At 42.7% G+C, this 27125-nt stretch overlaps 1 protein-coding gene across 1 annotated transcript in view; it reads left to right on the top strand.

Moving 5' to 3' along the window:
• MUC4 (mucin 4, cell surface associated) overlaps positions 1 to 27125 on the top strand; it is a 256422-nt gene that overhangs the window by 103873 nt on the left and 125424 nt on the right. The window contains exons 28-32 of the mRNA XM_088444695.1: positions 16785 to 16901; positions 18083 to 18319; positions 19047 to 19169; positions 20310 to 20432; positions 25894 to 26019. Coding sequence (XP_088300821.1) covers positions 16785 to 16901; positions 18083 to 18319; positions 19047 to 19169; positions 20310 to 20432; positions 25894 to 26019 — 726 coding nt within the window. The remainder of the gene's footprint in view (positions 1 to 16784; positions 16902 to 18082; positions 18320 to 19046; positions 19170 to 20309; positions 20433 to 25893; positions 26020 to 27125) is intronic.

Raw genomic sequence — 27125 nt, 5'->3', positions numbered from 1 at the left:
TAATGCGACTAAATAGGATATGTACTTAAACCATCATGTTTACTAGAGATGAGCGGGTCTGGTTCTCTGAGAACCACACCAACTCGAACATAACCGATCCGAGCAGGATCCGAGTCAGGCTCAGGTTTTCCCATCTGACTCGGAATCCAAAAGGAGGCAAAATGTCATCCTCCCGCTGTCAAATTCTTGCAGGTTTAGGATTATATTAGTATATAAGTCCCTTCCCACGGTGATCAGCGCCATTTGCTTGCTGAGTCCCGGCTGTGCTGTGCTCCCTCGAGGGAAGGCTGTGTGGTCCAATCCAGGGGTGTGCTGTGCTCTCTCCAATGGGCTGTGTTGCCTATGCATGGATTTGCGGTGCTGGGCTGTGTTGTCCAATCCAGGCAGGGCGTGCTGTGCTCTGTCCATGGGACTGTTTGCCCATCCAGGGGTTTGCTGTGCTGGGCTGTGTTGTCCAATCCAGGCGGGATGTGCTGTGCTCTGTCCAGGGGCTGTATTGCTCATCCAGGGGTGTGGTGTCCATCAAGGGGTGTGCTTTCCAGGGTTTTGCTGTCCATCCAATGTGCTCTAAAAAAAAAAAGACAAAAAACAAATAATTTAAAAAAGTTAAATTTTTTTATTGTGCAGTACCACACACTGTGACGATGTATGCCGTACCCCCCCAGTGTATCCAAAGCACTGTGACACTGCTGCCCATACCACAGTGTATTATTCCTAAAAGTATCGTGACGCTCTAGGTCATTGATAATGCAGTGTAAAATAAAATTCATAAAGTATTGTGAGTGACACTATAAACCATTATAATGCAGTGTAACATTCATAAAGTATTGTAAGTGGTGCTGTCGGTCAGTAAAACTGCAGTGTAATATTATTCATACAAGTATTGTGACACTGTTGGTCAGCAATACAGTGTAATACTTGAGACACTGTTGGTCATTATTATGTGTGTGAATCATATACTGTACCATAAAAAAAGATTTTATAGGTAAAAATGTTAACCTTTGCAGCTCTGGGTATTCATGTATATTAATGCAGCTGAACCTTTAGGCAATTGCAATCATTCCCAGCACTGAATATAGCACATGTATAATTTTATACATCAGTAGCTGGAGCATAGGCCTCATATATTTAGCATAGCTTTCAATAATCGTAGGCAATAGCAATTAGTCTTATCACTATGTATAGCGCATATATCATTTTACTTAGACATCATTGGCTGGGGTTTATATCCATTTATTAACATATTAACATTGAATTTAGTTACACGACATTATCAATCGGTTACAGGTAGCCTACAGCCATTTCACCAGTCAGGCTTTCTCACACATATGATATAATTGGAACTACTAATATATATCACATGTAGTGAAGAGAAATTAATACTAGGTGTGTTGATCAACTATATACTAACATAGTTATACCTGCTGTGTGGGATTAAACCTTATAGCTAAGAGACTCAGAACTACAACATATATTTGTGTATACTGCATAGCTAAGAAATATTTACTATAAGCATTGCATGGCAATACATAGGGATAAGACATCTAAGCATAGGAAGGTAAGACACTGTATCAATTTGGAATACTGACTACACCCAATATTAGTCACTACATTGTTTGATACAATTTGCCACTTCTTTCTAGGAGCTGATGAAGGCATTTAACCTTAAGAAATAATTATCTGCAACATAAATAACAAAATAAACTATAATAAGCAATGAACCACTGTGTTACTAAACACTGATCATATTAAAAGAATGACAAATTGACGATTTTGTTTTGCATATTTTATTGTACACGTTCATTTTCATCTCTTTTGCACAATTCTATCTTTTTATATATCACCATCTTAACAAATTTAATACAGTGAGACTTTAATGCAAACCTAATACAAAATAAAAAGATTTAAATTACCAACGTGGGTCCCAGTGCACCCATTAAAACTACTTACTTGTCTTTTTTCTATATGTGATTTCTTGTGTAAGATATAGTTGAATTTTGAATATGTTTTTTAAACTTAGGTAATATGATTTTGAGACAGATTGAATGTGGGGAACAAAAGACAATTCAGAGTCAAGGATGACACCGAGGCAGCGAGCTTGTGGGGTAGGGTGGATTGTTGAATTATCAGCAGTGATGGAGAGATCAGGTTGGCCAGTAGAAATATAATTAATTCTGTTTTAGAAATATTAAGTTTGAGGTGGTGAGATGACATCCAAGATGAAATGGCAGAAAGACATTCACTGATATGGACCAATACAGATGGTGACAAATCTGGGGAGGATAGGTAGATTTGAGGATCATCTGCATACAGATGGTACTAAACTCCAATAGAGCTGATTAGTTTGCAAAGAAAGGTGGTATACAGTAGATTGAGAAAAGTAGAGGACAATATTTATAAATTAAAAATTAAAGGAACTGCGCTATACCAATCATAATAATAACTATATCTGTGTACACAAATGCAATATACAGTATAAAAAATATAATTTATTACAACATATATTATTTATGGTAACATTAGTGCATGGGTCCTAGCATAGTATTCAAACCTGATGAAAATAGGTAATATACTAATATCATATACATACAAAACAATAAACTATATCAGACATTGTTATAAGAACAAGACCCTTTCTTTTAGATCCAATATATAGGAAAAAAAAGTAGTACTAAAAGTCCTGATAAACACAGATTAGATGGTCATAATCCTCTGTTATGGAATATAATATCACAAAGTTCCCAAACATATAAAAAAAAAGGATAAGTGTAACATCTGCTTTATTGGGAAAATTTTTAATAACTTTCATTCATTCAATTAGCAACAATGGGCCGTATTCAATCAGGTGCGAAAAGCCATTTTCGGCGATAAAGTATCACTAGTGATGTAATTTCACCATGCGAAAAGTTTCCTCCCTCTGTATTCAATTCCGGAGACTTTTCGCCATATGGAAATTCAATGCAATGGAACCTGCGAAAAAATTTTGCCTATGAATTGGTGTCGAAAAATAGTGCAGAATTGGGGTTTTGAGGTGCAAACCTTGGAAAAAAACCCTGAACCCTTGGGACAGTCCCCCAAAGGTAAACTGCATCAAAAAAAAGTTAAAAAAATACTTTAGATCACCCCAAAAAAGTACTTTCATTTTGGGGGCATAAAAGTCGACAAATGTAAAAACTAGCGAAATAGACTCTAGGGGTTCACCAAGTATGCCCCAGGTGTTTTTAAGTTTGCAGGTGCTTGCAACAGGTAGATTTTTAATGTTTTTTAAAACTTCACTTTAGCAACTTTAAAATATGCTAGTACCCATTTTCCTGTACCCCAGATTTGCTGGGACTACTTATTTTCTGCAAAAAAACCTGCTAAATACTATTCTTCACCACTTCTGCAAAGATGCTAATTAGCAGCTATTGAGAGCACTTAAGCACCCCAAATTCATTCAGCAGGCCTATTCGGGGGTATCTATATTGATCCCCAATGTCAGTGCATCTTTTGGGGGGTGTCAGGCTGATTTCCCCAAATGTGACAGCACTTTTCGCCAGTTCCGAATTCGCTGGGTCCCATTTTTGGCAATTTCTAATTGTATACGGGAATAAGCAGGGACGAGCGCGATAGTTTTTCGCATGGAAAACCAGCGATGTCGGTGAAAAGTCTGGGACTTTTCGCATCTAATTGAATATGCCCCTATGTCTCCAATAGTGTGTAGCTGTAGTGATCACATACATTCCATTAGAATAAATGCCAGTAGCTGTATAATATAAAGCTGCTTACCAATGCAGCGTGTATAGATGAGTCTCAGAGCCATCCCAATACTACTGTGGCTGTCTCCAGGGTCTGTGCTAATTACAGGCATCACCACTCATACAGCTTGATGAGACCTCCATGTCACGGGAGAGCAGTGAATGCCAACCGGAGCTCCCGTGTATCCTGCAAGTTCTACAGGAGGGTGGACGAACAGCTGAATGCCAATGATAGACTCTATAGCCACCTGGTGTTAGCGCAGTTGAATGGAGTCTCTGTATCCACCTGAAGTTTAGCACAGTGGGTTATGCAGGCTTCCTTTCTGGGTCCCTGCGATCAATGGCAATAATGATGTAAAGGATGAGGTAGCAGTCTTTCTAACGCGTTTCTTTACACCCTGGTAATTTCATCAGAGGATATCTATACATATGACAATATTCATACACGTATTGTGATACTGTTGGTCAGCAATACCGCAGTGTAATATTTATAAAAATATTATGATGCTGTAGGTCTTTGATACCACAGTGTAAAATAAAATTCATAAAGCATTGTGAGTGATGCTGTAGGTTCATCATACTGCAGTGTAAAATTCATAAAGTATTGTGAGTGATGCTGTAGGTCATTATACTGCAGTGAAAAATTCATAAAGTATTATGACAAACACTGTTGGTTAGTAATACTGCAGTGTCATATTTAAAATTGGTACAAATTGATGTGTGTGCTGTACCTCACTTTGTTTGTGTTTGTTGATATGGCAAATGATCAGTTGAGAGGAGAGCAGGAACCTTATACTAGTGCTGGAGCTGCTGCCAGTGCCAATAGTCATGACAATAATAGTCCATGTACATCATCTACTAAAGCTGATGCCCAAGGTCATACAGGGCTTGAGTCAGGGCAAGAAAAAAAAAAATCAAAAGGAAAAATAAGTTGTAGAAAGACATAAAATTTGTAATATGCCTTGCACCACACAAAGTGTCAAGGAAAGGCTAAGGCCATGGCCTTTACTTATGACTGGTGGTTGATGATGTAAGCCCTTCTCCCTGTAGACATTTTTTAAAAAGTGAAAATCGTTAAGGCACAGGAACCAACTGTATGCTCAGAAATGTCAGAAATCCCTCAGGAGAGTCTAAGGACCTCATTCAGAGTCGGTCAAAGCGGCCGCATGGTCGTACGCCACCGATGTTCGCTATACTGCGCATGCGTTAAGTTCGTAATGCACGTGCGCAAACTAGCTGCTATGATCAGAAATTTCTCTCTCCTTGAACACAACCAGGTCGGTAGTTTGAGTGACAGATAGAGGCGTTTGTGGGTGGTAACAGGGGAAGGTGCTTGAAAACGGGGGAGTGGAGATCCGAACGCAGGCGTACCTAATTATGGGAACGGCGTTTTATGGGAGTGCATACGGTTTATGGGAGTGCATAATTAGCAAAGTAGCGTCATGGCACATGTGACATGGGAGGTTTTTACACTGACATGATCGTAAAGCTTAAGAGAGGGTATGGTCAACCTTAAGCTCTACGACCAGTTCCGATGGTTACAGATGCTCGCGATTAATCCTTATATGCTCGGAGATGACGTGTAATGCGTACGAGAAGGGGGCGTATTTTTTGGTCTTCCGGCCGCTTCCTCCCCTTGGTCGGCCAGTAACCGATCCGAACTTAGGGACGCAACTTGCGAGGGAATCATTTGCATATCCGGCCCCTTTTCCCGTACGACCGTGCGGCCGCTTTGACCGACTCTGAATGAGGTCCTAAGTGTGTCGGCGGGTGCCATGTGTGAGCTTGACCTTTCCAATACTGTGCTTTAAGAGGAGCCTCCTTCCACCACTTGTGCATCATCTGCAAATGTGGGGATGAGCAGCACAAGTGAACATAGACATAGAACATAGCTGACATAGAAATCAAGGATGGTTCTGTGGAAGTACACCAGGATGAGGAGGATATTTGTGTAGCTGATTAAATAAGGATGTTGATGATGAGGATGTTATTGATGAGGATGTTGTTTGTGTAAATCACTCACCAGTGGAAACAGTTGTTGCCCATTATAAGGAAAAGCCCATTGTCATGCCTGGGCATAAGACAAAAAACTTCAAATGTTTGGAATAATTTCTACCCAAATCCAGACAATTGTCAAGTCATCTTTACCATTTGTAAAGTAAGTAGAGACAGGGACCTTAACCATTTAAGAGCCTCCTCCCTGCAGCACATCCATCAAAAGTTTTTGCCAAATTCAGAAACTTTGGCTAGAAAAGTAACAATAAGCAGTCGAGCATCAGCTAGCTCCCTTCTCTCTGCTAGTTTCATGTACCTGCCATCTTCACCATCAACATCTTCATCAACAAATATCCTCAGTCATGATCAGAAGTAGTCCTGCATCCAAATTGATAAGGCTAACTCGGTCCTCCCCTATCCAGGATTACTCAGAAGAATCCTTGAGCCTGCTGGGAGTGGATCTTCATCCTAGAAGGGGACCAGGAAGACTACTACTAGTAGTTTAAAAGAACAATTCACTGCCAATCCTTTGCAAGGGGGAGCAAGTATGACAGCAGTCACCCAGTTGAACAGCGGATCACTGAAGCCATAACATTTATGCTGGTATTAGATGTGCGTCCCATATCCGCCATTAATACAGTGGATTTTAGACAGTTAATTGAGGTCCTGTGTCCCTGCTATCAAAACCCATCTAGATTCCACTTCACTAGAAAAGCAATTCCCAGCCTGTACAGGGGCATTTAAAAAAACTTAATTAGAGTCCTCACAAATGCCATTGTACCCATTGTCCACTTAGCCACAGATATGTGGACGAGTGGAACAGGGCAACGCAAGATTACATGACTGTAACAGCCCACTGGGTAGGTGTATTGCCTTCAGTGGCACCAACAGCAGCAACTAAGAAACAGCAGCTCATTCAGTGGAAGGCTACTCTGTGTATTACTGATTTCACTAAGTGGCATACCACTGACAACCTTTTAGAAAAACTCAGGGAAGTCACTGTAAAATGGCTTACCCTGCTTGGACTCTCCTCGGGATTTGTGATTTCTGAGAATACCACCAGTATTGTGAAAGCATTACAGCTGGGTGAATTTCAACATGTCCCTGTTTTGATAACACAAACAACTTGGTGGTGCAACATTTTTAAAAAAAATGACAGGGCCATGCAGGAGATACTCTCTGTAGCCCTGAAACATTTCTGGACATTTTCAGCATGTGCATGTAGAAGATTGCAGCACCTGCAAGAAATGTTGAATTTGCCCTGCCATCAGCTTAAGCAAGAGGTAGATATAAGGTGGAACTCCACCCTTTATATGCTTCAGCGGATGGAGGAACAGCAAAAAGCCATCCAAAGCTACATGAAGTATGACATAGGAAGAGGAGGGGGAATGTACTTTACTCAAGCGCAGTGGGAAATACTTTCCGTGTTGTGCAAAGTGCTGAAAGTAGTCACCTGTGATGTGAGTTCATACACTGCCAGCTTGAGTCATGTAATTACCCTAATTAGACTGTTGGAAAGTATCTTGAGAAACTGAAGGAGGAGCTGAAATTAAGCGATTCCACTAAGCATGTTGGACTTGTAGAGGAAGTCATTTATTCGCTTCACCAGGATCCAAGGGTTGTCAGGCTCTTCCAATCGGATCAATACATTTTGGCGACCATTCTTGATCCTAGGTTTAAGTCATATTTTGTGTCTTTCTTCCCAATGGACACAGATCTTAAGAGATGCAAAGTGCTGTTGGTAAGCAAATTGTCAGCTCAAGTGGAACTTGATTCAGCTATGGCTCCTCTTTCAGTTTCTCCAGAAAGTGCGGCTGCCAAGAAAAAACTAACCTTTCCCTAATAAAGACCCACTGGTGATGCAGATGAGTCAACACAACAAAGTTTTGACATCTTGATGGGTCTAAAAGAATTACCTACAATTAATGAGACCTCTACCTTGACTCCATCTGATATGGTCACCATTCAAAGAATGGCTGAAGACTATTTTAATGATAGTGTCCAAATAGGCATGTCAGACAGTCCGTTTGCCTACTGGCAGGAAAAAAAGGCAATTTGGAGGCCCTTGCAGAAACTGGCTTTGCTTTACTCGAGCTGCCCACCCTCCAATGTGTACTCAAAGAGTTTTCAGCATAGACGGGAACTTTGTCATTGATCGGTGTAGGAGGCTACTTTCTCAAAATGTGGTTCATAAAAATGAACAACATGTTCCACGAGGAAGACCTTTACTGCCAATTACGTCCAACAATTAGAGAGGCACCTGTAATGGTAGATTCCAGCGGGGATGAATTAATGTTTTGTGAAGATGATGTACACACTGATGAGGGTGAGGAATTGGATGATGGTGGCAAAAACATCTTGCCTCTGGAAAGTAGGTTTATGCACGGAGAGATCATTGCCAGCAATGTCAGCTACCCATTGGTAGCTTGTTTTGTGGGGGTCCAAACAAATCATTAATTTCAGCCACCAGTGGCAGTCTCTGTCGCTGAAGTGATTTGTTTGATAAACTGTGCATATCCTGTTTAATATATATAACATAAGGGTGGGTGGAAGGGCCCAAGGACAATTCGATCTTGCACCTCTTTCTTTGCATTAGGCATTGCGGCCTAACATTTTTAATTTTATAGTTTATTAAACTGCCATCCTGTCTGCCACTGCTGTGTGGCAAATGTTTCATAGATGTCCTATATTTTTTGAACTGCTGTGCTTTTGTCAGCTAGCTAGCTCGATACAACCTTTTGGCCTAAACTGGATGAACTCAATATTGTGAGCTGTGAGGTGGTCAAAGCTGACTGGAAATAAATGTTATTGAGGTTAATAATACTATAGGAACAAAAACAGGCCCAATATATGTGATTTTAGCTGGTTTTATGATTTAAAAAAAAAAAAAAACAGATCCAAAACCAAACCCAAAACACAGAAGGGCGGTTTTGGCAAAGCCAAATCCAGATCCAAAACACGAAGGAGGTACAGATTCAAAACCAAAACACGGGGTCGGGGCACATCACTAGTGTTTACATACAGATGCGAATCAGGCCCTGTGTTAGATCTAGTAAGACTCAGTTTATATCTGTCAGGGTTCAGCCTAGGATCGGCCTCTCTCAACTCCTTGCCGGCTTCCCCTGACTTCCTTGCGGTCAGACATCTGGTGCAGTGATGGATGTGGGCTGAGTATTCTGCCTTAGGCACTTTTTGCGAGCTTCCATGGTCGGCTGTGTGTGCTGGGGATCGGAGTTCCCATCATGGGCACCGCCATGACAGTTCCTCTCATGTGACAGTACTCCTAACCTATGGTAGCATGATTTCAGTCAGCTGATGCTATGCTCCAGTAATCTGCTACCCCTGGGTATAAATCCGCCTCCAGAACTCCAGGAAGACGCTGTTCAACTTTGTTATTCCAAGTGCCTGTGTTACTCCCACTGTTGCTCTGTGCTAAATCCTTCAGCGTGTTGCTTCAGCCTGCTCACAGTTTCCCAGTTTCCTGTATTAGCTTCCATGCTAAACCTTACTCTGAGACTTTAGCTCTCTCACAGTACTTCAGTGTTTCATGTCCCTTCCCTGTGTGTCTTTGTATATGTGCTGCTAATTCTATTGCAGCTTTCCTGTGGCTATTACCCTGTATCACTGAAGTGTCAGATTACCTGCTGGTATTAATTAGCTCACAGCTGGTCCTCCCAGCACATGTCTGTGTCAATCTGCTCTGTGTCTTGTCAGTGCAAATCTACACTTCCAGTTAGCACTCTCTGTGTATGCCTATCTTCTCTATATGTTTTGTCTGTGCAATCTGCACCTGCATATATAATTATTCCCAGTATTTTGCCTTTGCCCAGTACCAGCATTTCTAGCTCTCCCAGTATTTGGCCTTTGTCCAGTACCACATTTCTAGCATTCCCAATATATTCCTTGAGTCCACTCTACTCTTGTATGTGCAATCCCTAGTATATGTTTGTGTTTTCCTGCATATTTAGCAAACTCCAGTACCTGCCTGTGCCCACATCTCCCTGAGCTGCTGAGCTAGTCAGCTCCTGGACTTCTTAGTGATTTTTAGTACATTCTCAGTAATCTCATGCAAGCTGGTGATCAGGATTTCTAATTGTGTTCCAGTGTATCTCCAGTGTTTTAGCAATAACTTAACGTAATATAGTTTCCGGTCTTCTGCCATTCCCAGGTACCTGTCCAGAGGGCCGCGACCTGCTCACTTGGTGCAGCGGAAAACCAAATCCCAATTGGAGGGGTCACTGGAGAAAACCATCAAGTGAGTTAGACTCCGCGCCTCTGGGCAGGTCTAGCCAAACCTGGGTTCGGCTGCAAATAGGAGACCTAGCCACAGTCACTCCGATAGTCACCTGAATCCCCCGGCTCACCGTCCTCCACAGAGGATCACTTTCACCGGATTGTGACAGTTTGAACAGCCTAATATGCAAGCCGCCCGGTTCCAGGTTGAACCAGGTTTTCAGGATTTACTCTTTCGTGTGTCTGCACAGGAGACAGCTTTGCAATCCGTCAGACAGCAGCTGCAAGAACTCTCTAGTCAAATGACGGTTATTCATTCAGTTCTTGCTGCTTTGTCCCCAGACACACCACAAGTTCCGCCAGTGAATTCTCCACAGTTTCATTCCGAAGTTTCAATTACCCCTTCAGATGAAAAATTTTCTGTGCAAGCTAGTGAACCTCTCAAGTGTCCTCTGGTTCCCCAATTTCCTGATAATCGTGACCCTGAACCTTTCAAGAGTTTCTACTGGCTTCTAGAACAACAAACAAAATCTCCGTCCCAAAATTTTTCAAGTTATTTCCAAGCTTTCTAATGCTACTCCTGACTTGACTAACAGCTTTTTCAAGCAAACTAAAGTAAAGCATCAAAGTTACCTGCGCCCTAAACTTACTGAGGTTGAACGTCAGGATGCCGGGAACTGCATCTGTATTTATATTGCGGTTATGATGATCACTTTCTTAAGGACTTTACTCTGTGCCCACTGAGAAGTGGGGACAAGTGTGCGACTCCTAATGTCTGCGTTTTCAGTTCTCCCCATCATCCATCAGTGATTCCTGTTTCTTCAGTTACAGATAAGGAGGTGATGTCCACTAAGCAAAAGAAAGTTCAAGTTTTCGATTGGGGCCCTGCTACAAGATGCTTCAACCCTCGTCTAAGAAAGATTGGGAGGATATTTCAACCTTCTAAAGTCAGGGACACTACTTATTCCACTTCTACTGGTCACGGCCCGGATTCCATTTCCATCTGTTCCAGCCCGGATTCTGCCTGTTCCGGTCCCAGGCTGGATTCTGCTTTTCCCAATACGGGACTCCAGTCAGTAGCCCCAGGAGGGGTCTCAACTTCCTTACCCCAGCAGGGGTTCTCAAGTCTCACACCCCAAGAGGGGGTCTCAAGTTCCACGCCCCAGAAGGGGGCCTTCGTTTCAAGTTTCATGCCCCAGGAGGGGGTTTCAAATCTCTCACCCCAGAAGGGGGTTACAAGTGTTGTACCCCTAGAGGGGGCTTTCATTTCAAGTTTCACGCCCCAGGGAGGGGCCTTCGTTTTGAGTTACACGCCTCAAGAGGAGGCCTTCGTTTCGAGTGTTATGCCCCAGGAGTGGACCGTAATTTCAAGGGTTACTCCCCAAGAAAGGGTTTCAAGTTCCATACCTCAAGAGGGGGTCCTGAACCACTCACCCCAGGAGGAAGTCTGTGTTCTTGCATCCCAAAAGGGGGTTTCATATTGCGTACCCCGAAAGGAAAAGCCAAGTCAGCTTCCCCAGAAGGGGGTTTTAGGTCCCATACTCCAACAGGGAGTGTCAAGTTCTGTACTCCAGGAGGGGGCCTTGAGTCTCTCACCCCAAAAGAAGGTTTCAAATCTTGTTTCCCAGGAAGGGGCCTCAAATGCTATCCCCCAGGAGGGTGTTTCTAGTGTTATACCCCAAGAAGGGATTTCAAGTGTCACGCCCCAAGAGGAAATCCTCATTTCAAGTTCTTTACCCCAGGAGGGGGTTTCTAGCCTCTTACCCAGAGAGAGGGTTCCTAGTGTCCTTCCCCTAGAGGGGACTTCAAGTGTCTCACCCCAGGATGGGGTTCCCAGTGTAATACCCCAGGAGGGGATTTTCAGTGTTACGTTTCAAGAGAAAGTTCTTGTTTCAAGTTCTTCACCCCAGGACAAGGGTCCAAGTATCCTACCCCAGGATGGGGTTTCCAGTGTTATACCCCAGGAGGTGATTTCAAGTGTTATGTTTCAAGAGAAAGTCCTTATTTCAAGTTCTTCACCCCAGGAGGGGGTTTCAAGCCTCGCACCCCAAGAGGGGGTTTCAGTTTCCTCACCCCAGGAGGGGATTTCAAGTGCTCACCCCAGGGTGGGGTTCCCAGTGTTGTGCCCCAAGGGGGAATTTCAAGTGTTATTCTCCAAGATGGGACCTCAAGTGTCTCACCCCAGGATGGGGTTCCAAGTGTTATACCTCAAGATGGGATTCCCAGTGTTATACCCCAGGAGGGGATTTCAAATGCCTCATCCCAAGATGGGATTCCCAGTGTTAAACCCCAGGAGGGGATTTCAAGTGCCTCATCCCAAGATGGGGTTCCCAGTGTTATACCCCAGGAGGGGAATTCAAGTGTCTTACCCCAGGATGGAGTTCCCAGTGTAATGCCCCAAGATGGGGTTCGTGGTGCTATTCCTCTGGAGGGGACTTCAAGTGTCTCACCCCAGGATGGGATTCCTAGTGCCATCCCCCAGGGGGGGATTTCGAGTATTACATTTCTGAAGAAGAGTTCAAGTGTCTTACCCCAGGAGGGGGTCTCAAGTCTTGTACCCCAAGAACAAGGGTTCCCAAGTGTTACTCCCCAAGATGGGGTTTCAAGCATCATACCTCCAGAGGAGGTTTCTAGTTATGTACCCTGGCAGGGGGTATCAAGTCTCATAGTCCAGGGGAAAGTCTCAAGTTTTACATCTCAAAAAGGGACTTCAAAATCTGTATCCCAAGGAAAGATCTCCGGTTCTTTACTCAAGGAAGAATCTTCTAGTGTTGTGTCAAAGTCAAATGTTTTAGTGCCCAATCTGTTAAGAGGTTCACAAGATGATGCTACCACTACATTTAAAGGTATACCTCAGGATCCATCTGATGTTTCTATGTCCATTTTGTTTTGATGGAGATATAACGCAGTATTATGCCTTGGTGGATCATTTCATCGCTATTATGAAATCCTCGCCATGGTCTGAAATCAAGCCTACTAATGTAGTAAAATTTATCATTTCATCTTTCCGAGGTAAAGCCTGGGACTGGGTTGAGCCTATTTATGATTCAAAGGATCCTTTTCTGCGGCAGTCATTAAAGAATTTGGTCCAACTTATCCTGACAGTTCTCTTGGGAATACTCATCTCAACAAAGTCTCAAGTTCTGGGGTACCACCCTCTGCTATTAAGCTCAGATGCATTTCTTTGAGTCCTTCTCAAAAAGATCCAGTACAAAAACAACCTGTCCAGAAGGATAAGACTCAAGGAGGCATAAGGATGATGAATTATAACACAGATTCTGACTATGATCCTGAGTACGATGAAAAAACAATTTCGGTAGTTCCCACGAAAGACACTTTGCAACTTAAGTCTTCTTCTTCTTCAAATGGTTTGAAAAAGTCTCGGAAAAAGAAGAATCGATGACTTCCTGGTGACCAACCTTTCTTGGACCAAGTTGACTATTTCTTCCAATTATTAGTCTCAGAATCCATCTGGTATTGGGAACCTTGTTCTTCTAAATTTTCCAGTTCTTATTGTATCTTCAATCAAGATTTTTGAGTTTCCTGTGTTTTTCAAATATATTTTTTGTGTCTTTCTGAGGAGTTCCAGTTGAGCCTTTATGGGTGTTCAGTGCCCACCCTAAAAGGAGGGGGTACTGTCAGGGTTCAGCCTAGGATTGGCCTCTCTCACTTCCTTGCTGGCTTTCCCTGACTTCCTTGCGGTCATACGTCTGGTGCAGTGATGGATGTGGGCTGAGTATTCTGCCTTAGGTGCTTTTTGTGAGCTTCCATGGTCAGCTGTGTGTGCTGGGGATCGGAGTTCCCATCATGGGCGCCACCATGACAGTTCCTCTCATGTGACAGTACTCCTAACCTATGGTAGCATGATTTCAGTCAGCTGATGCTGTGCTCCAGTAATCTGCTACCCCTGGGTATATTCCGCCTCCAGAACTCCAGGAAGACGCTGTTCAACTTCGTTATTCCAAGTGCCTGTGTTACTCCCACTGTTACTCTGTGCTAAATCCTTCAACGTGTTGCTTCAGCCTGCTCACAGTTTCCCAGTTTCCTGTATTAGCTTCCATGCTAAACCTTACTCTGAGACTTTAGCTCTCTCACAGTACTTCAGTGTTTCATGTCCCTTCCCTGTGTGTCTTTGCATATGTGCTGCTAATTCTATTGCAGCTTTCCTGTGGCTATTACCCTGTATCACTGAAGTGTTAGATTACCTGCTGGTATTAATTAGCTCACAGCTGGTCCTCCCAGCACATGTCTGTGTCAATCTGCTCTGTGTCTTGTCAGTGCAAATCTGCACTTGCAGTTAGCACTCTCCCAGTGTATGCCTATCTTCTCTATATGTCTTGTCTGTGCAATCTGCACCTGCATATATAATTATTCCCAGTATTTTGCCCAGTACCAGCATTTCTAGCTCTCCCAGTATTTGGCCTTTGTCCAGTACCACATTTCTAGCATTCCCAATATATTCCTTGAGTCCACTCTACTCTTGTATGTGCAATCCGTAGTATATGTTTGTGTTTTCCTGCATATTTAGCAAACTCCAGTACCTGCCTGTGCCCACATCTCCCTGAGCTGCTGAGCTAGTCAGCTCCAGGACTTCTTAGTGATTTTTAGTACATTCTCAGTAATCTCAAGCCGGTGATCAGGATTTCTAATTGTGTTCCAGTGTATCTCCAGTGTTTTAGCAATAACTTAACGTAATATAGTTTCCGGTCTTCTGCCATTCCCAGGTACCTGTCCAGAGGGCCGCGACCAGCTCACTTGGTGCAGCGGAAAACCAAATCCCAATTGGAGGGGTCACTGGAGAAAACCATCAAGTGAGTTAGACTCCGCGCCTTTGGGCAGGTCTAGCCAAACCTGGGTTCGGCTGCAAATAGGAGACCTAGCCACAGTCACTCCGATAGTCACCTGAATCCCCCGGCTCACCGTCCTCCACAGAGGATCACTTTCACCGGATTGTGACAATATCATGTCTGTAAATTCCATCCTCAGGGCTGTAGACAGAGGAGGCTACCTCGAGTCAATTTTGCCTCTCAACCTCATTCACGTATTGGTAGTCCTGGCAGTGGCTCTCAGGAACTGCAGTATTGCCTTATATGGATAATATTCTGGTAATAGAAAAACCATGTTTTAAAAAAAAAACATCTCAACATTGGTGCAGATCTAAATTGATAATGATACAGGATGTAAGGGTACCGTACCTCAATTATTGGACTTGTTTGGGAAGGTTCTCAGAAAGGTAGTTTCCTTAGTACAGTGAAGACAGCACTGAGTATATTATTAGATACAAGATGATTTAATCAAGAGGTTCTTTCAAGCAGCCAAAGGCCAAAACAATTCACCTTTGTATAAATTATTTTCTGTCTCAATGGGATCTCAATCTTCACTTGCAAGTACTGGAACTATTTAAACCCTTAGATAAAGTATCACTCAAGTGGCTCTTACTCCAAGTAATTGTTTGTGGTAATCACATCTGCCAGAAGAGTAGGAGAACTTCAAACTTTGTTGTACAAGGAATCATTTCTGAGCATACACACAAATAAAGTAGTGTTTTAAACAAATCTTGAATTCTTGTATATGTTCTCATGTCAAACAAGAAATTGTGCTTCTGGATTTTTGTCTAGGATGAAGTAGCACAAAATGATGAAAAATTGCATATATTGGATCAGCTGAGAGCAATTTCAATATATCTGCCTAAAATAAAGCATGTCTAAAAAGCAGATCATCCCTTTGTACTTGCTTAAGGTCCATGTCATGCGCACCTTGCTTGCAACATGTTTGCAATATACAGTAAATCAGATAAGTAAACTCCCAGGCTTACAAAAGGAAAGGACGTGAGGTGGCAGATATACTGAGTGAACATTTCACAAGATCAGTGATGTTCCTAGGTCACAGTTTTTCAAACATCATCTTCTGGACATGGGACAGAGGACATTTGGTTTAGAATGAAGATTCATCAAGCAATTAATCAATAAAATATATTTTTTATGTGCATGAATTCATCTGTGCCTGATTGTTTTTTTGTAATCCTTTTCTCTACCATATTTACATGCTTGGGTACATCCCATATGTCAATGATGTTATGGAGTTCTTAAGAAGAAATAAACTAATGACCAACTCATCATTTAAATTCTTCCTAGTACTCTATAGCAGCCCCTATATTTCCCTTCTGTGTTTCTGTTCTGATTTTTAGAGGTACTGTAGCTTGGGAAGTCAGGTCGGAGGGGTCACACTATATACCTTCCTGTTTCTTCAATTGACAGGAAGGCATCTGCCCATGTGCCAGATTATGTATCTGCATACAGGCAGAGATCGCTACTGCGTGTGTACTGATTTGTCCATTGGCAGACATTTCCCTCAGATGGCCTTTGATTGCACAGAACTGTTCCATCTAGTGGAAGTGTCATGGGTGTGCCAACTGACTTTCGTGCTTAATTGCAGCGTGCGGATGGAGATGGGGTCTGTTTCAGCCAGATCTTTTTGTAAGTCCAGATACTAATAATGATGGCTATGGAAGCAGATGTCACAACATTGGACAGGATAGGTGTCTACATGCAGTCACACAGAGTTTTAGTATACAGAGGCAGATTATCGCATTTTGCCATAATGTAGTAAGCAGACATCCATGGGCATATGGAAAAGCAGCTCAGACTCAGGCTGTCATGGACTGCTTTGAAGAAATTAAATGTTTAAATATACATACTGTAAAAGGCTTATTTGTGGAACATGTAACAAAGTACTGTGATTTTTTTTTAGAAACCAACATGTAATTCAATTTCTGATTCTTTGCTAATATAATCACTATATACACCCTTATACTTGCAGATATCGATGAGTGTGCCCTTAATCTGACTAACTGTCCCATCCAGTCTGTCTGTATTAATACTAATGGATCGTACATATGCGAGTGTCTTCTAGGATACAGTGGAGCCAACTGCATCGGTAAGATTCAGCTAGGGGATATATTTTCTGCAGAAATATATAAGTAAAAAATAATTCACATGACATATGCATAACCATTTGCAAAGCTTCATGTAAGTGTGTGTACTGTTCTGTATTATTACTGCACACCTTTATGGACGCAAGGCAAAATACGACATGCGATATATATATATAGTATGGCATATTGGAGCTAATTGAATTGACCCTATTGAGCCAAAATGCTGCCATGTAATTGTCATAGCCTGAAGTCAGTGATCTACAGTGATGTAGGTTATTTACCAACATACATTAAATATGTATTGCTTAAACAGGAGTAAAGTCTTCGAAAAACAAGAACAAGTGTGAAAATAAATTCCAAAATAAACCCAACTTAACAATGAAGGGATTCAGAATTTTGCAGTAAAATGATAACATTTTGGGGATAGACACAACATTTCAGTATCTCCTGGATTTAAGGAGGGGGAGATATCTGCTGCGGTCAATCCATTTCATTCGCAAAAGTAGTCCCTTTGTTTTTATGGGGGCTGCCAAACTGTGAATTTTACCAACTTCTAGAAAGTGTAGCTTTCAGGAACTGTGCCCTGATAGTTAACGCCCTTTATAGATGCCTTTAGCTCTTGTAGTCTATGGTCACCAAATTGAAATTGTTTTTGGGTGAGGGATCCCAAGGATCCCTCTCTGGGAATCAGTATGAAATACCGCTGGCCTCTCCGGGATTTGACAGTCGGGAAGCCGGCGGTCGGTATTGCGACCGTCGGCTTCCTGACTGCACCCCCCTCTCTGGTAATCTCTGCATACACATGCGCAGTCAGGTGACTGCGCATGTGCACTAGTGTAGCCAGGGTCTGAACTCAGAAGTAAAGTGATTGCATTAACAATTACTTTACTCTTTACATATGTGATCACTTTACTTTTTACACATTGCAGGGATGGGCTCTTTGCATGTGTTTATTGGTAAATTCCAGCAATACTTCATTTCTTATTGCCACAATATACAATTATAAGAAATAATAATTATAGGCATAATTTTTGCCAGTTATTGATAAATATGCCACTAAAAGAAAAAAAGATTTTAAGCATCTCTTTATCATACATTTTGTGTTTGTTTTGCTACTCAGATACATCCTTACTTAACAAAATCTTCCAGTTTTTACATTATTTGTTGTCTTTGCACATTACAGATATTAATGAATGTCTGGAAAACACTACCTGCCCCACACATGCTATATGTACCAATACGCCTGGCTCTTACCACTGTGACTGTGAGGATGGTTATGGTGGTGAGAACTGCACAGACATTGATGAGTGTTTCTTGGGAGTGAACAATTGCAGCTTTTGGGCAAACTGTAACAACACTGAAGGATCCTATATATGTACATGTAGGAGTGGATACTCTGGTGATGGGATGCATTGTGTAGGTGAGTTACACTGATTGTACAGTAAGCGTGTCTGCTGAAATGTAATATCTTACACTGCACTACAATATTTTCCATATATATATATACTTAACCTCCCCCTAATTCCTACTAAACATAACCCTCCACCCCTAGTGCCTAACCCTCTCCCTAACCTCACTACTTACTGTCGGGATACAGGCACCATGATTTTGACTGGTGTCGGGACACCGGCAGCGACATTTTGAGCACCTGCATCCTGGTTGTCAGGATTTCAACTACCTCCCATATATATATATATATATATATATATATATATATATATATATATATAACTTGCACACATTGGTGAGTTCCCGGCGAGTCTGGCCGATGTGTTAAAGTAGCAACAATGTAAAGGTAATACCAGGTTGATTTTGCTATTTAAATGATTGCTACTTTAAAACATCGGCCAGAGGGAATCGTTATGTAATACCGACAGACGGGATCCAGGTGGTCAAATTCCCAACACCTGGATCCCGACATAGTTAACATAGCGACACTTGGTGGTTGGTATGCTAACCCTCCCCCTCACCCTACCCTATTCTGGCACCGGTAAGGTAAGCATCGGCATCCAGACCACCGGAATGCTGAATGCATACCAGCCAGATTCTGGAGGAACTCATTTACCCCCATGTCTCTAACCTAATTTTATTTCGTTTATATCAAGGACTGTCTATACTGTAATATAAATCATTCTCTAATTTTGCAGATATTGATGAGTGTTATGAAAATTATTTTATTTGTGGCTCAAACGCAAGTTGTAGCAACACCAATGGCAGCTATGATTGCATTTGCACTGCTGGATATACCCTTGGAAATGGAACCTGTGTAGGTATGTACAGTTCAGTGGTTATAATGATTCGCATTTTACAAGCCTGTTATACAAATGTAAAGTGTGAATGGGCAATTGTCATTGTAGATTGTATTTATAATATTTGAATCATACTTCCCTACTCTCCCAGAACTTCCACGAGATTCCCGAATCTCGGCTGGGTCTTTTGGACACACGGTAAAATTGCCTTGTCTCCCGGATCCTCACTGCGGCCACCGGCTGCTATACATTTCCCAAGAAACAGTGAGCAGTACATGCAGCTTAGTGATGCCATTTGCACTAAATCAGTATTGTATAGTCGGGGTCCAGGCCATGATAATGCAAATGCGGCACTATGCCACAAGCACAGCCTACTTAGCTGTGCACTACTCCATCTGTACTGCCGTGACAGCTGACAAGGCTGCCCCCTCTCGGAGGGGCGGGTGGAAATTCTGCAGTTATGGTTTGAATGCAACCAAACACCTACTACAAATAAACACCAAATGAGCAGTCAGTACACTTATTCCCTCATGACTTTGCTTAAGAGTAAACAAATTGGGAAACTCCTGTTGTTATTAAACTAGCTTGTCATTATATCATGATATCCCCTTGGCTGGTTCAACCTGGTTCTGGTTTTTGCAAAATAGGGGGAACCCCAATTCTGTTTTCTCCTATTTCCAATACCAGCCCAGGCTCAGAGGACCAGGGCTGGTTATGGATTTTGGAGGGGACCCCATGCATTTTTTGTACTTTTTTAAAACTATTTCTGTACATTTAAACAGAAAGAAGTCTGCACATATCATGATGATCTGTACAGTGCTTCACTCAAACTCACCTGCCATAGACAAGTCTATTGTTTGGGCTGTTTTACATCAGTTTTTAAAAGCCCCACTTGATAAATCAGGGGTTTCTATTCTATTCTTTATATGGGTTAAAACATTGATGGTACATTGATATTCAATTCTGGTCTATTCTATTCTAAAGTGTGCTTTCACTGCGGTTTTGCGGGATTTAGAACCTGCTGCTTAGTATATTTTGCCCAACATGTGTAACCATTGTGGTATGCTTTCGGGAAGTAGTGTCTTATTTCAGTGCACATTGTGATCAATTTTTTGTGTTACATAGAAAACCAACAGACTGTCTGTGTGTATTGTGTTACAGATATTGATGAATGCAGCTTTCCACAGTACTGCACAGGTATAGAGAGAATCTGCATAAACACAGAAGGCAGCTTTACATGTGTGTGTCAACAAGGTTACAAACAAGTCAATGAGAGCTGCATAGGTATGTACAGAGTGGTGTCCATATTCACATTAACAAGCCTGGTGTGTGCTCTAATCAAGTATTTACATTATTCCTACTCTGTTCACATTACAGCTATAGTGGAACTAGCATAATACATATTGACTTGTGTTATATACAGTACCAATATAAATAGAGGCTACACATATGGGGCATTGTTTTGGCTACTGCATGTTTCTGCATGTTTTATGAGAATTTAAGTTATTGAGTAATTTATTAATGTAATGCAGAAGATATCAAAGATATCGCCTGCGTACAGTGAAGACCTGATGTGCCATGGGTCGCTATACATTAATTTGGTATAGACTATTCATCAAGCTCCAAAAACTCAAAAACTGAAATTTCTTCAGATGGTCTCTGCCTGGAAAGCCCCACTCTTTGCTATATGAAGGAGATATGGATTGCAAAGAGTAACATGCAGTAACACTCTGAGAACTTAACCTGGCAGTGTAAACTTTTAACAGTAAAAGGCTGTATGTTGGGGATCGCGGGACAGCTGCTCTTCAAGGCAGCTGTCCTGGCATCGGAACAATAATGAATTGCTCTGGTGGTGGGTGCCGGGTTGATAGTGTTAGTGTAAAGTGTAAAAATAAATTTTCCATATTGTCTTTATTTGTAGAACCACAAGTACCAGCAAGCCTCCCCTGCATGCTGGTATTTGGAGAACCACAAACACCAGCATGCGGGGCATTACGGGCCTGCTGGCACTTGTAGTTCCACAACTAAAGAAATACGTAAATAAACAAACATACACCGTGAATGTAAAATTTTATTAAAACATACATGCACACTCACACTCACACATACTCACCTAGTATCCGAAGTAATCCATAGGGGTGTACCTGAAAAAAAAAATCCATACTCACCTCTCCTATGCGTAGATCACGTCCACTTGTCCAAGTAGGCAATCCAGGAGTTAAAATAAAAAACCGCCAAAAACCGAACCATACGGACTGAGCAAAGGTATGTGTGTACACATACCTTTGCACCGCGTAAATGACCGAGGCACACGTGTGCACCGTCAGTGAAGGGGCCGCCAGCCAATCAGGGAGCATCTCCGTCGGAGCAGCTCCCTGATTAGCTGAATGCGGCCAGCCTGTGTGTCCCATAGAGTTCTATGGTGAGAAATCCCCATAGACGTCTATGGTGGGAACTGCTACATCGTAACCGCAAGATTAATTGAGGTTAATCTTGTGGTTACATCAATGATCCAATGTCGCTAAGTGAGTATGTGTGAGTGTGAGTGTGCATGTATGTTTTAATAAAATTTTACATTCACGGTGTATGTTTGTTTATTTACGTATTTCTTTAGTTGTGGCACTACAAGTGCCAGCGGGCCTGTAATGCCCCGCATGCTGGTATTTGTGGTTCTCCAAATACCAGCATGCAGGGGAGGCTTGCTGGTACTTGTGGTTCTACAAATAAAGACAATATGGAAAATTAATTTTTACACTTTACACTAACACTATCAACCCGGCACCCACGGGCATAGGGTGCCGGGGATAGCCCCGGGCTATCAGTCTTGGCCTGGGGTGCCCTGGATAGGGGTACCCCTTTATTGGGGGGGTACCCAACTCCCCAGGGATCCCCGGCCTGGACTGACTAGAGGTCAGGCATAATGCTTTGGCCGGGGAAACCAGTGAAAGGTTTTCCCTGGCTGTGGCATTATCCCCCCGCTAGAAAGAGTTCGGTGCTGGTTCTGGAATTTTCAGGGGACCCCTACGCATTTTGTCCCCTGTAATTTTAGAACCAGAATAGGCTTTATAAAGCCCGGGGCTGGTTATGCTTTTGGGGAGGGGGTGCACGTCATTTTTTTAAATTTTAAAACATTTAACATAAGTACACACAGAAACATGTACATAACTCATGGATATGTGCATGTTTCTGTGTTAATCTGACCTGCTCAGGATGTACTCATTAGCCTGAAGCAGGTCTATTATTTGGGGACTTTTGGTAAACTTTTTTTTGCGAGTCTGAAACAGACACTCTATTACATTGGGTGAGTTGATTGTTTTCAATGTGAAAACATCTGGATGCGAGTTTGAGAATGGAGAGTTTTAGTAACTCTGAAAAATGCAAGTTTTAGTGAACAGACACCCTATTACATTGGAGAGTTGTGAAAAATTGCGAGTTTAGTACCAAACTCGCAATTTACCAAAACAGACACCCTATTACATTTGGCCCAATATGTTTAAATTTAACCAGTCAGAGAGCACCATATATTCCAACTACTATTTAAATCTATTGATCATTTGCAGTCTAGATGCACTGATATATTTGACTAAGGCGCTAGTATGTTCTACCACCTCTTTGTCCTTTCAGATGTGGATCTGTTTCTATGGTGAGTCAAATCCTAAATTTGTGCGACAGGTCCAGGTTTATTAATGATGAGGACCCTAAATACTACACATGAAAATAATTTAAATATATCAAACACAGTGCAAGTTGACATTGTTGCATCAATAAAAGAAATGTCATTATTTAAAGATAAAGAAAATTTCTGGGTTGACTTTATTTGACCCAGGCACATGTATCTCTTAGATGTTGGACACAAATAAGCAGGAAATAAAGTTGATCTTGTGACTGCAACTCTCCCGAGATGCTGTACTTCCAAACAGTAGAACCAGCCATACTGTATATGGTTTGCGTTCGGCATCCCGGCGGTCTGAATGCCGACACTAACATTACAGGCGCCAGAATACCATTACCAGTCAGAATCCCGGTGCCGGCATTAAGACCGCCGGGATGCCTAAGGTAAGTGACGGGGGTTGCGAGGAGGGTTAGGGTTAGGTTTTGGGGTTAGGGTTAGGTACAAGGGGGAGGGTTAAGCACTAAGGGGGCAGGGTTAGGTTTAGGGTGCGGGGAGGAGGAGGTTAGGTTTAGGCACTAGGGGGGAGGTTAGGTTCAGACACCAGGGAGGGAGGGTTAGGGTAGGGAAAGGGGTAGGGTTAGCATGCCGACCACCGAGTGTCGGTATATTAACCCTGTCGGGATCCAGGCGTTGGGATTCTGACCACCTGGATCTCATCTGTCGGCAGTGACAGAACTATGGGAGACAATGGAGGCGCCTGCCGCTGGACTCCAGCACTGAAGGGGCACCTCCTCCATTGTCCACAACGTATTCATCCCACTTAGGGCTGTAACTATGTACCCTGAGTGTACCGTCATGGCCGCCCAATACATGGCACCCCTTCCCGGGACACCTAAGAAGCCACCATATACTAGTGGAGAACTCCATGTAAGACCATCAGCTGCTGCCTTCGTCTATCTATAGCCTTGTCTCCGGGCGTCTGGAATGAATTTACGCCACTGTCTGTCGGTATTACATACCGATATAATAAACCTTTCAAAATACCGCTCAGATCATCCTCGTTTGTGGCTTAAATTAATCATCACAGAGGGCTCTATTTACTACAATCCGCATTGGTAATGCAGATTGTAGTGTGATATTACCGACTGAATTCGCATTGCGAATTCAGGCAATATCACAGGGATTTACTACAAATCCCTTGCAGGGACAGAGCATACGATAAAGCTCCTTCCCTGTGAATCCCCTTCGGAGCCTTATCACGGTATTTTTTGCGAAAATTAAGTGCCCGTGCATGCGCCGACCGGTCGCCGCTGCTACACCCCCCACCGGTGCTAAGCCCCGCCCCGACGCTAAGCCCCGCCCACCGCGATCACGGACTCCCCGTGACCCCCCCTCCACCCCCGCGACCCCCCCCTCCCTTAATAGCACTTACCTGCATGCTCCAGGCCTCCGGTGATGTTCTCCATTCCTCTGGTCAGGTGATCTCCCATACTGCACTGGGGCCCGATCACCTGATGACCGGGCAGCAGTGCACTGTGGGAGACCAGCTGACCGGAGGGGAGACCTCACCGGAGGCCCGATCACCGGTCCCTGGAGTCAGGTAAGTCATTTTTTTTTTTCTTTTTTTTACATTAATTAGCTTGCGGTCTGTTTAGACCACACAGCTGATTACAGGGACCGACTCCCGGCTCTGCTCTCCCCGTTAGAGCAGGGCTGGAGTCCGGTAACCGGGGGAGACCCTGGATAACGCCACCTCCAGGTGGCGTTATTATCACAGGGATTTCCCCGATATTTTTTTCACATTTATTTTTAGTAACTATGGTCGGATCACATTTCCCATTACAGTTATGGGAAATGCGATTTGCTTTACTAAAAATAAGTGATACTTAGGGGTTCGAGTAGAATTTTACGAATTCTACTCCAATTGCCTTGTAATAACTATGGGGCCTATTCATCAACACTAAAATAACGTTTTTAAGGACATTTTCCTTAAATAACGTTATTTTGGTATTCATGAACAGACTTAACACAGGAGATATCACACATATCTCCTTGCTAAGTTCCCCTGCGTTAATTTCCACTCTCCCCATACATTAGTATGGGGATGTTGAAATTGTGGTATTCATCAAATTCCGAAAATTATCAATTTTCGGAATTTGATGCAGTTACTATTCGCCACTGTGAGGTGGCGAATAGCAGAATCCACTTACCTGTATCCGCGTGTGCAGGTCCCCCAACGAGTCCCTCCGGCGCTCTGCTCCGTCCTCAGGCTCCGGAGGCTGGTCTGTCATGTGTGCTCCCCAGCAGAGCACAAGAAAGTTTAGAAAAAGAAAAAAAAAATTGATTTTTTTTTCTAATCTGTCATGTGGTCTGCTGGGAAACCACATGACAGACGGAGCCGGAGGCTGCTGCGCGGACAGGTAAGTCGGGGGGGGGGGGGGGGGGAAGGTGAGCGGAGGGGGGAGGGGGGGGGTCAGAAACTTAACGCATCTGTAAGCAGTGCTGCGCATGCGCTGGTTTTACAGATGTAACAGCGCATGCGCAGCACTGTTTCCAGATGCGATAAGTTAGTGTAGGCAGGGAAAAGTATCTATTTCCCGAAAAGCTGTCATCGCAAAAATGACAGCTTTTCGGAATAGATACTTATGGAGAGGTGGAATGATGAATTCCACCTATAATTAGCTAGAACTCCATGAGAGTTCTAAAGCTAATTATCTCCAGAGAATTTTTTACGTTTAATGAATAGGCCCCTATAGGTGATACTAAAATAATGTGAAAAGGGTGTGAAAACACCCTTTTTCACATTATTTTAGTAAAAATAATGTTGATAAATAGAGCCCAGTGAGAGGATATTGGGTCAGTCTTTATTCCAGTATATGTCACTTTTAGAATTTGAAGTTTTTATTGCACTGTTCAGCATATGTCTGGTATGTAACATGCCATTCTGACAAAATGCAACATGGACATTTTTCATTTAATTTATTAAATTACCTCCATTGTGTATACAAATGCAGTAATGTGAAAGCAAAAACAGCTTAATCAATTAGCTGCAGTCTTATCTCTAAATTGACTCCTATATTGCTATTTTACAGGAACTATACTTTTATACTTAACTATTTTCTATTTTGACAGATATCAATGAGTGCACATCTCCAGAGCATAACAACTGCTCGGCAAACGCTGTCTGCTCCAATGTGGCCGGCTCATTCCAGTGTGAGTGCATGATAAACTACACTGGGGATGGCGTGAACTGTACAAGTAAGTGTGATTTTATTTAAAATACTCCACAGTGATACTAAGAATATTAAGTACATTTCTTTAAATTATTAGACAAAGTCCCCTCTCTATTCCACAGTATTTCACAAATACAATTCTCAGCTGAAAAAAGCAATATCAATTATATAGGATGTAGTAAACAGACCGGCGGATGGCATGCCGCCGATCTTAATCTGGAAACTGAAAGCCCAACATGGGTCTTAAGATAGGCGTCGAAATACCGACGTCTATCTTAATACAGATGCCGGATCACAGACAGATGCCAGCCCAAAGCAGGTAAGTCCTGGACGTTTTAGCTGTTAGCAGTGGGGGGTGGGAGGTTTAGCTTTAGGTAGCATAGCGTCGGGGTTAGCATTAGGTTTTTTTGGGGAGAGGTTAGGGTTAGGCACCCCTAGGGGGGGTTAGGGACCACTGGGGGAAATAGGGTTCGGCACTAAGGGGGGAGGGTTAGGTTTAGGCATGTACGAGGGAGACTTAGGTTTAGGAACTATCAAGGAAGGTTAGGGTTAGGCTGCAAGATGGGGAGGGTTAGGATTAGGCTACAAGAAGGGAGGGTTAGGGGGAGAAGGGGGAGGGTAAGTATACTTACCCGACCCTTGTCAGGATACCAACCATCGGATGCCGCTGTCGGTATTTTGATAGGAGGCAACCTGACTGCCGGCACTGCATACCGATTCCCAATTATACAAGCAATATTTGTTACACTTGCTTTTCAATTTAACAAACTGTATTGATTCTTTTTTATAAAACCATTTATAATGTACAGGATACATATGCAAATTATAAATTGTACTGATACTATTTTAATTTTTTATCTAGTTGTTGACGAGTGCCACCTAAACACAACACAGTGTGAACAGATTTGCACCAGCTTTGTGGGTGGACACATCTGCAGCTGTGAGGATGGCTTCAAAGTAAATGAACTGAACAGCTCCAAGTGTGACGGTAATGAAATATGTTGTTTGTGTACTGTTCACAGTATAGACCTGATTCATAGACGGTCACAATGCTGATGTTTTCACAACTGGACAATTATATGTGTACTACATATGCATATAAGTCCAGTGGCAAACGCAGGATTTTGAATG

This window comes from Taudactylus pleione, unplaced genomic scaffold (genome assembly GCF_031769625.1).
Source record: "Taudactylus pleione unplaced genomic scaffold, aTauple2 ptg000372l, whole genome shotgun sequence".
In the NCBI taxonomy this organism is placed as follows: Eukaryota; Metazoa; Chordata; class Amphibia; order Anura; family Myobatrachidae; genus Taudactylus; species Taudactylus pleione.
The sequence above is the reverse complement of the archived record's forward strand: the minus strand, read 5'-3'. Positions and strand labels throughout refer to the sequence as shown.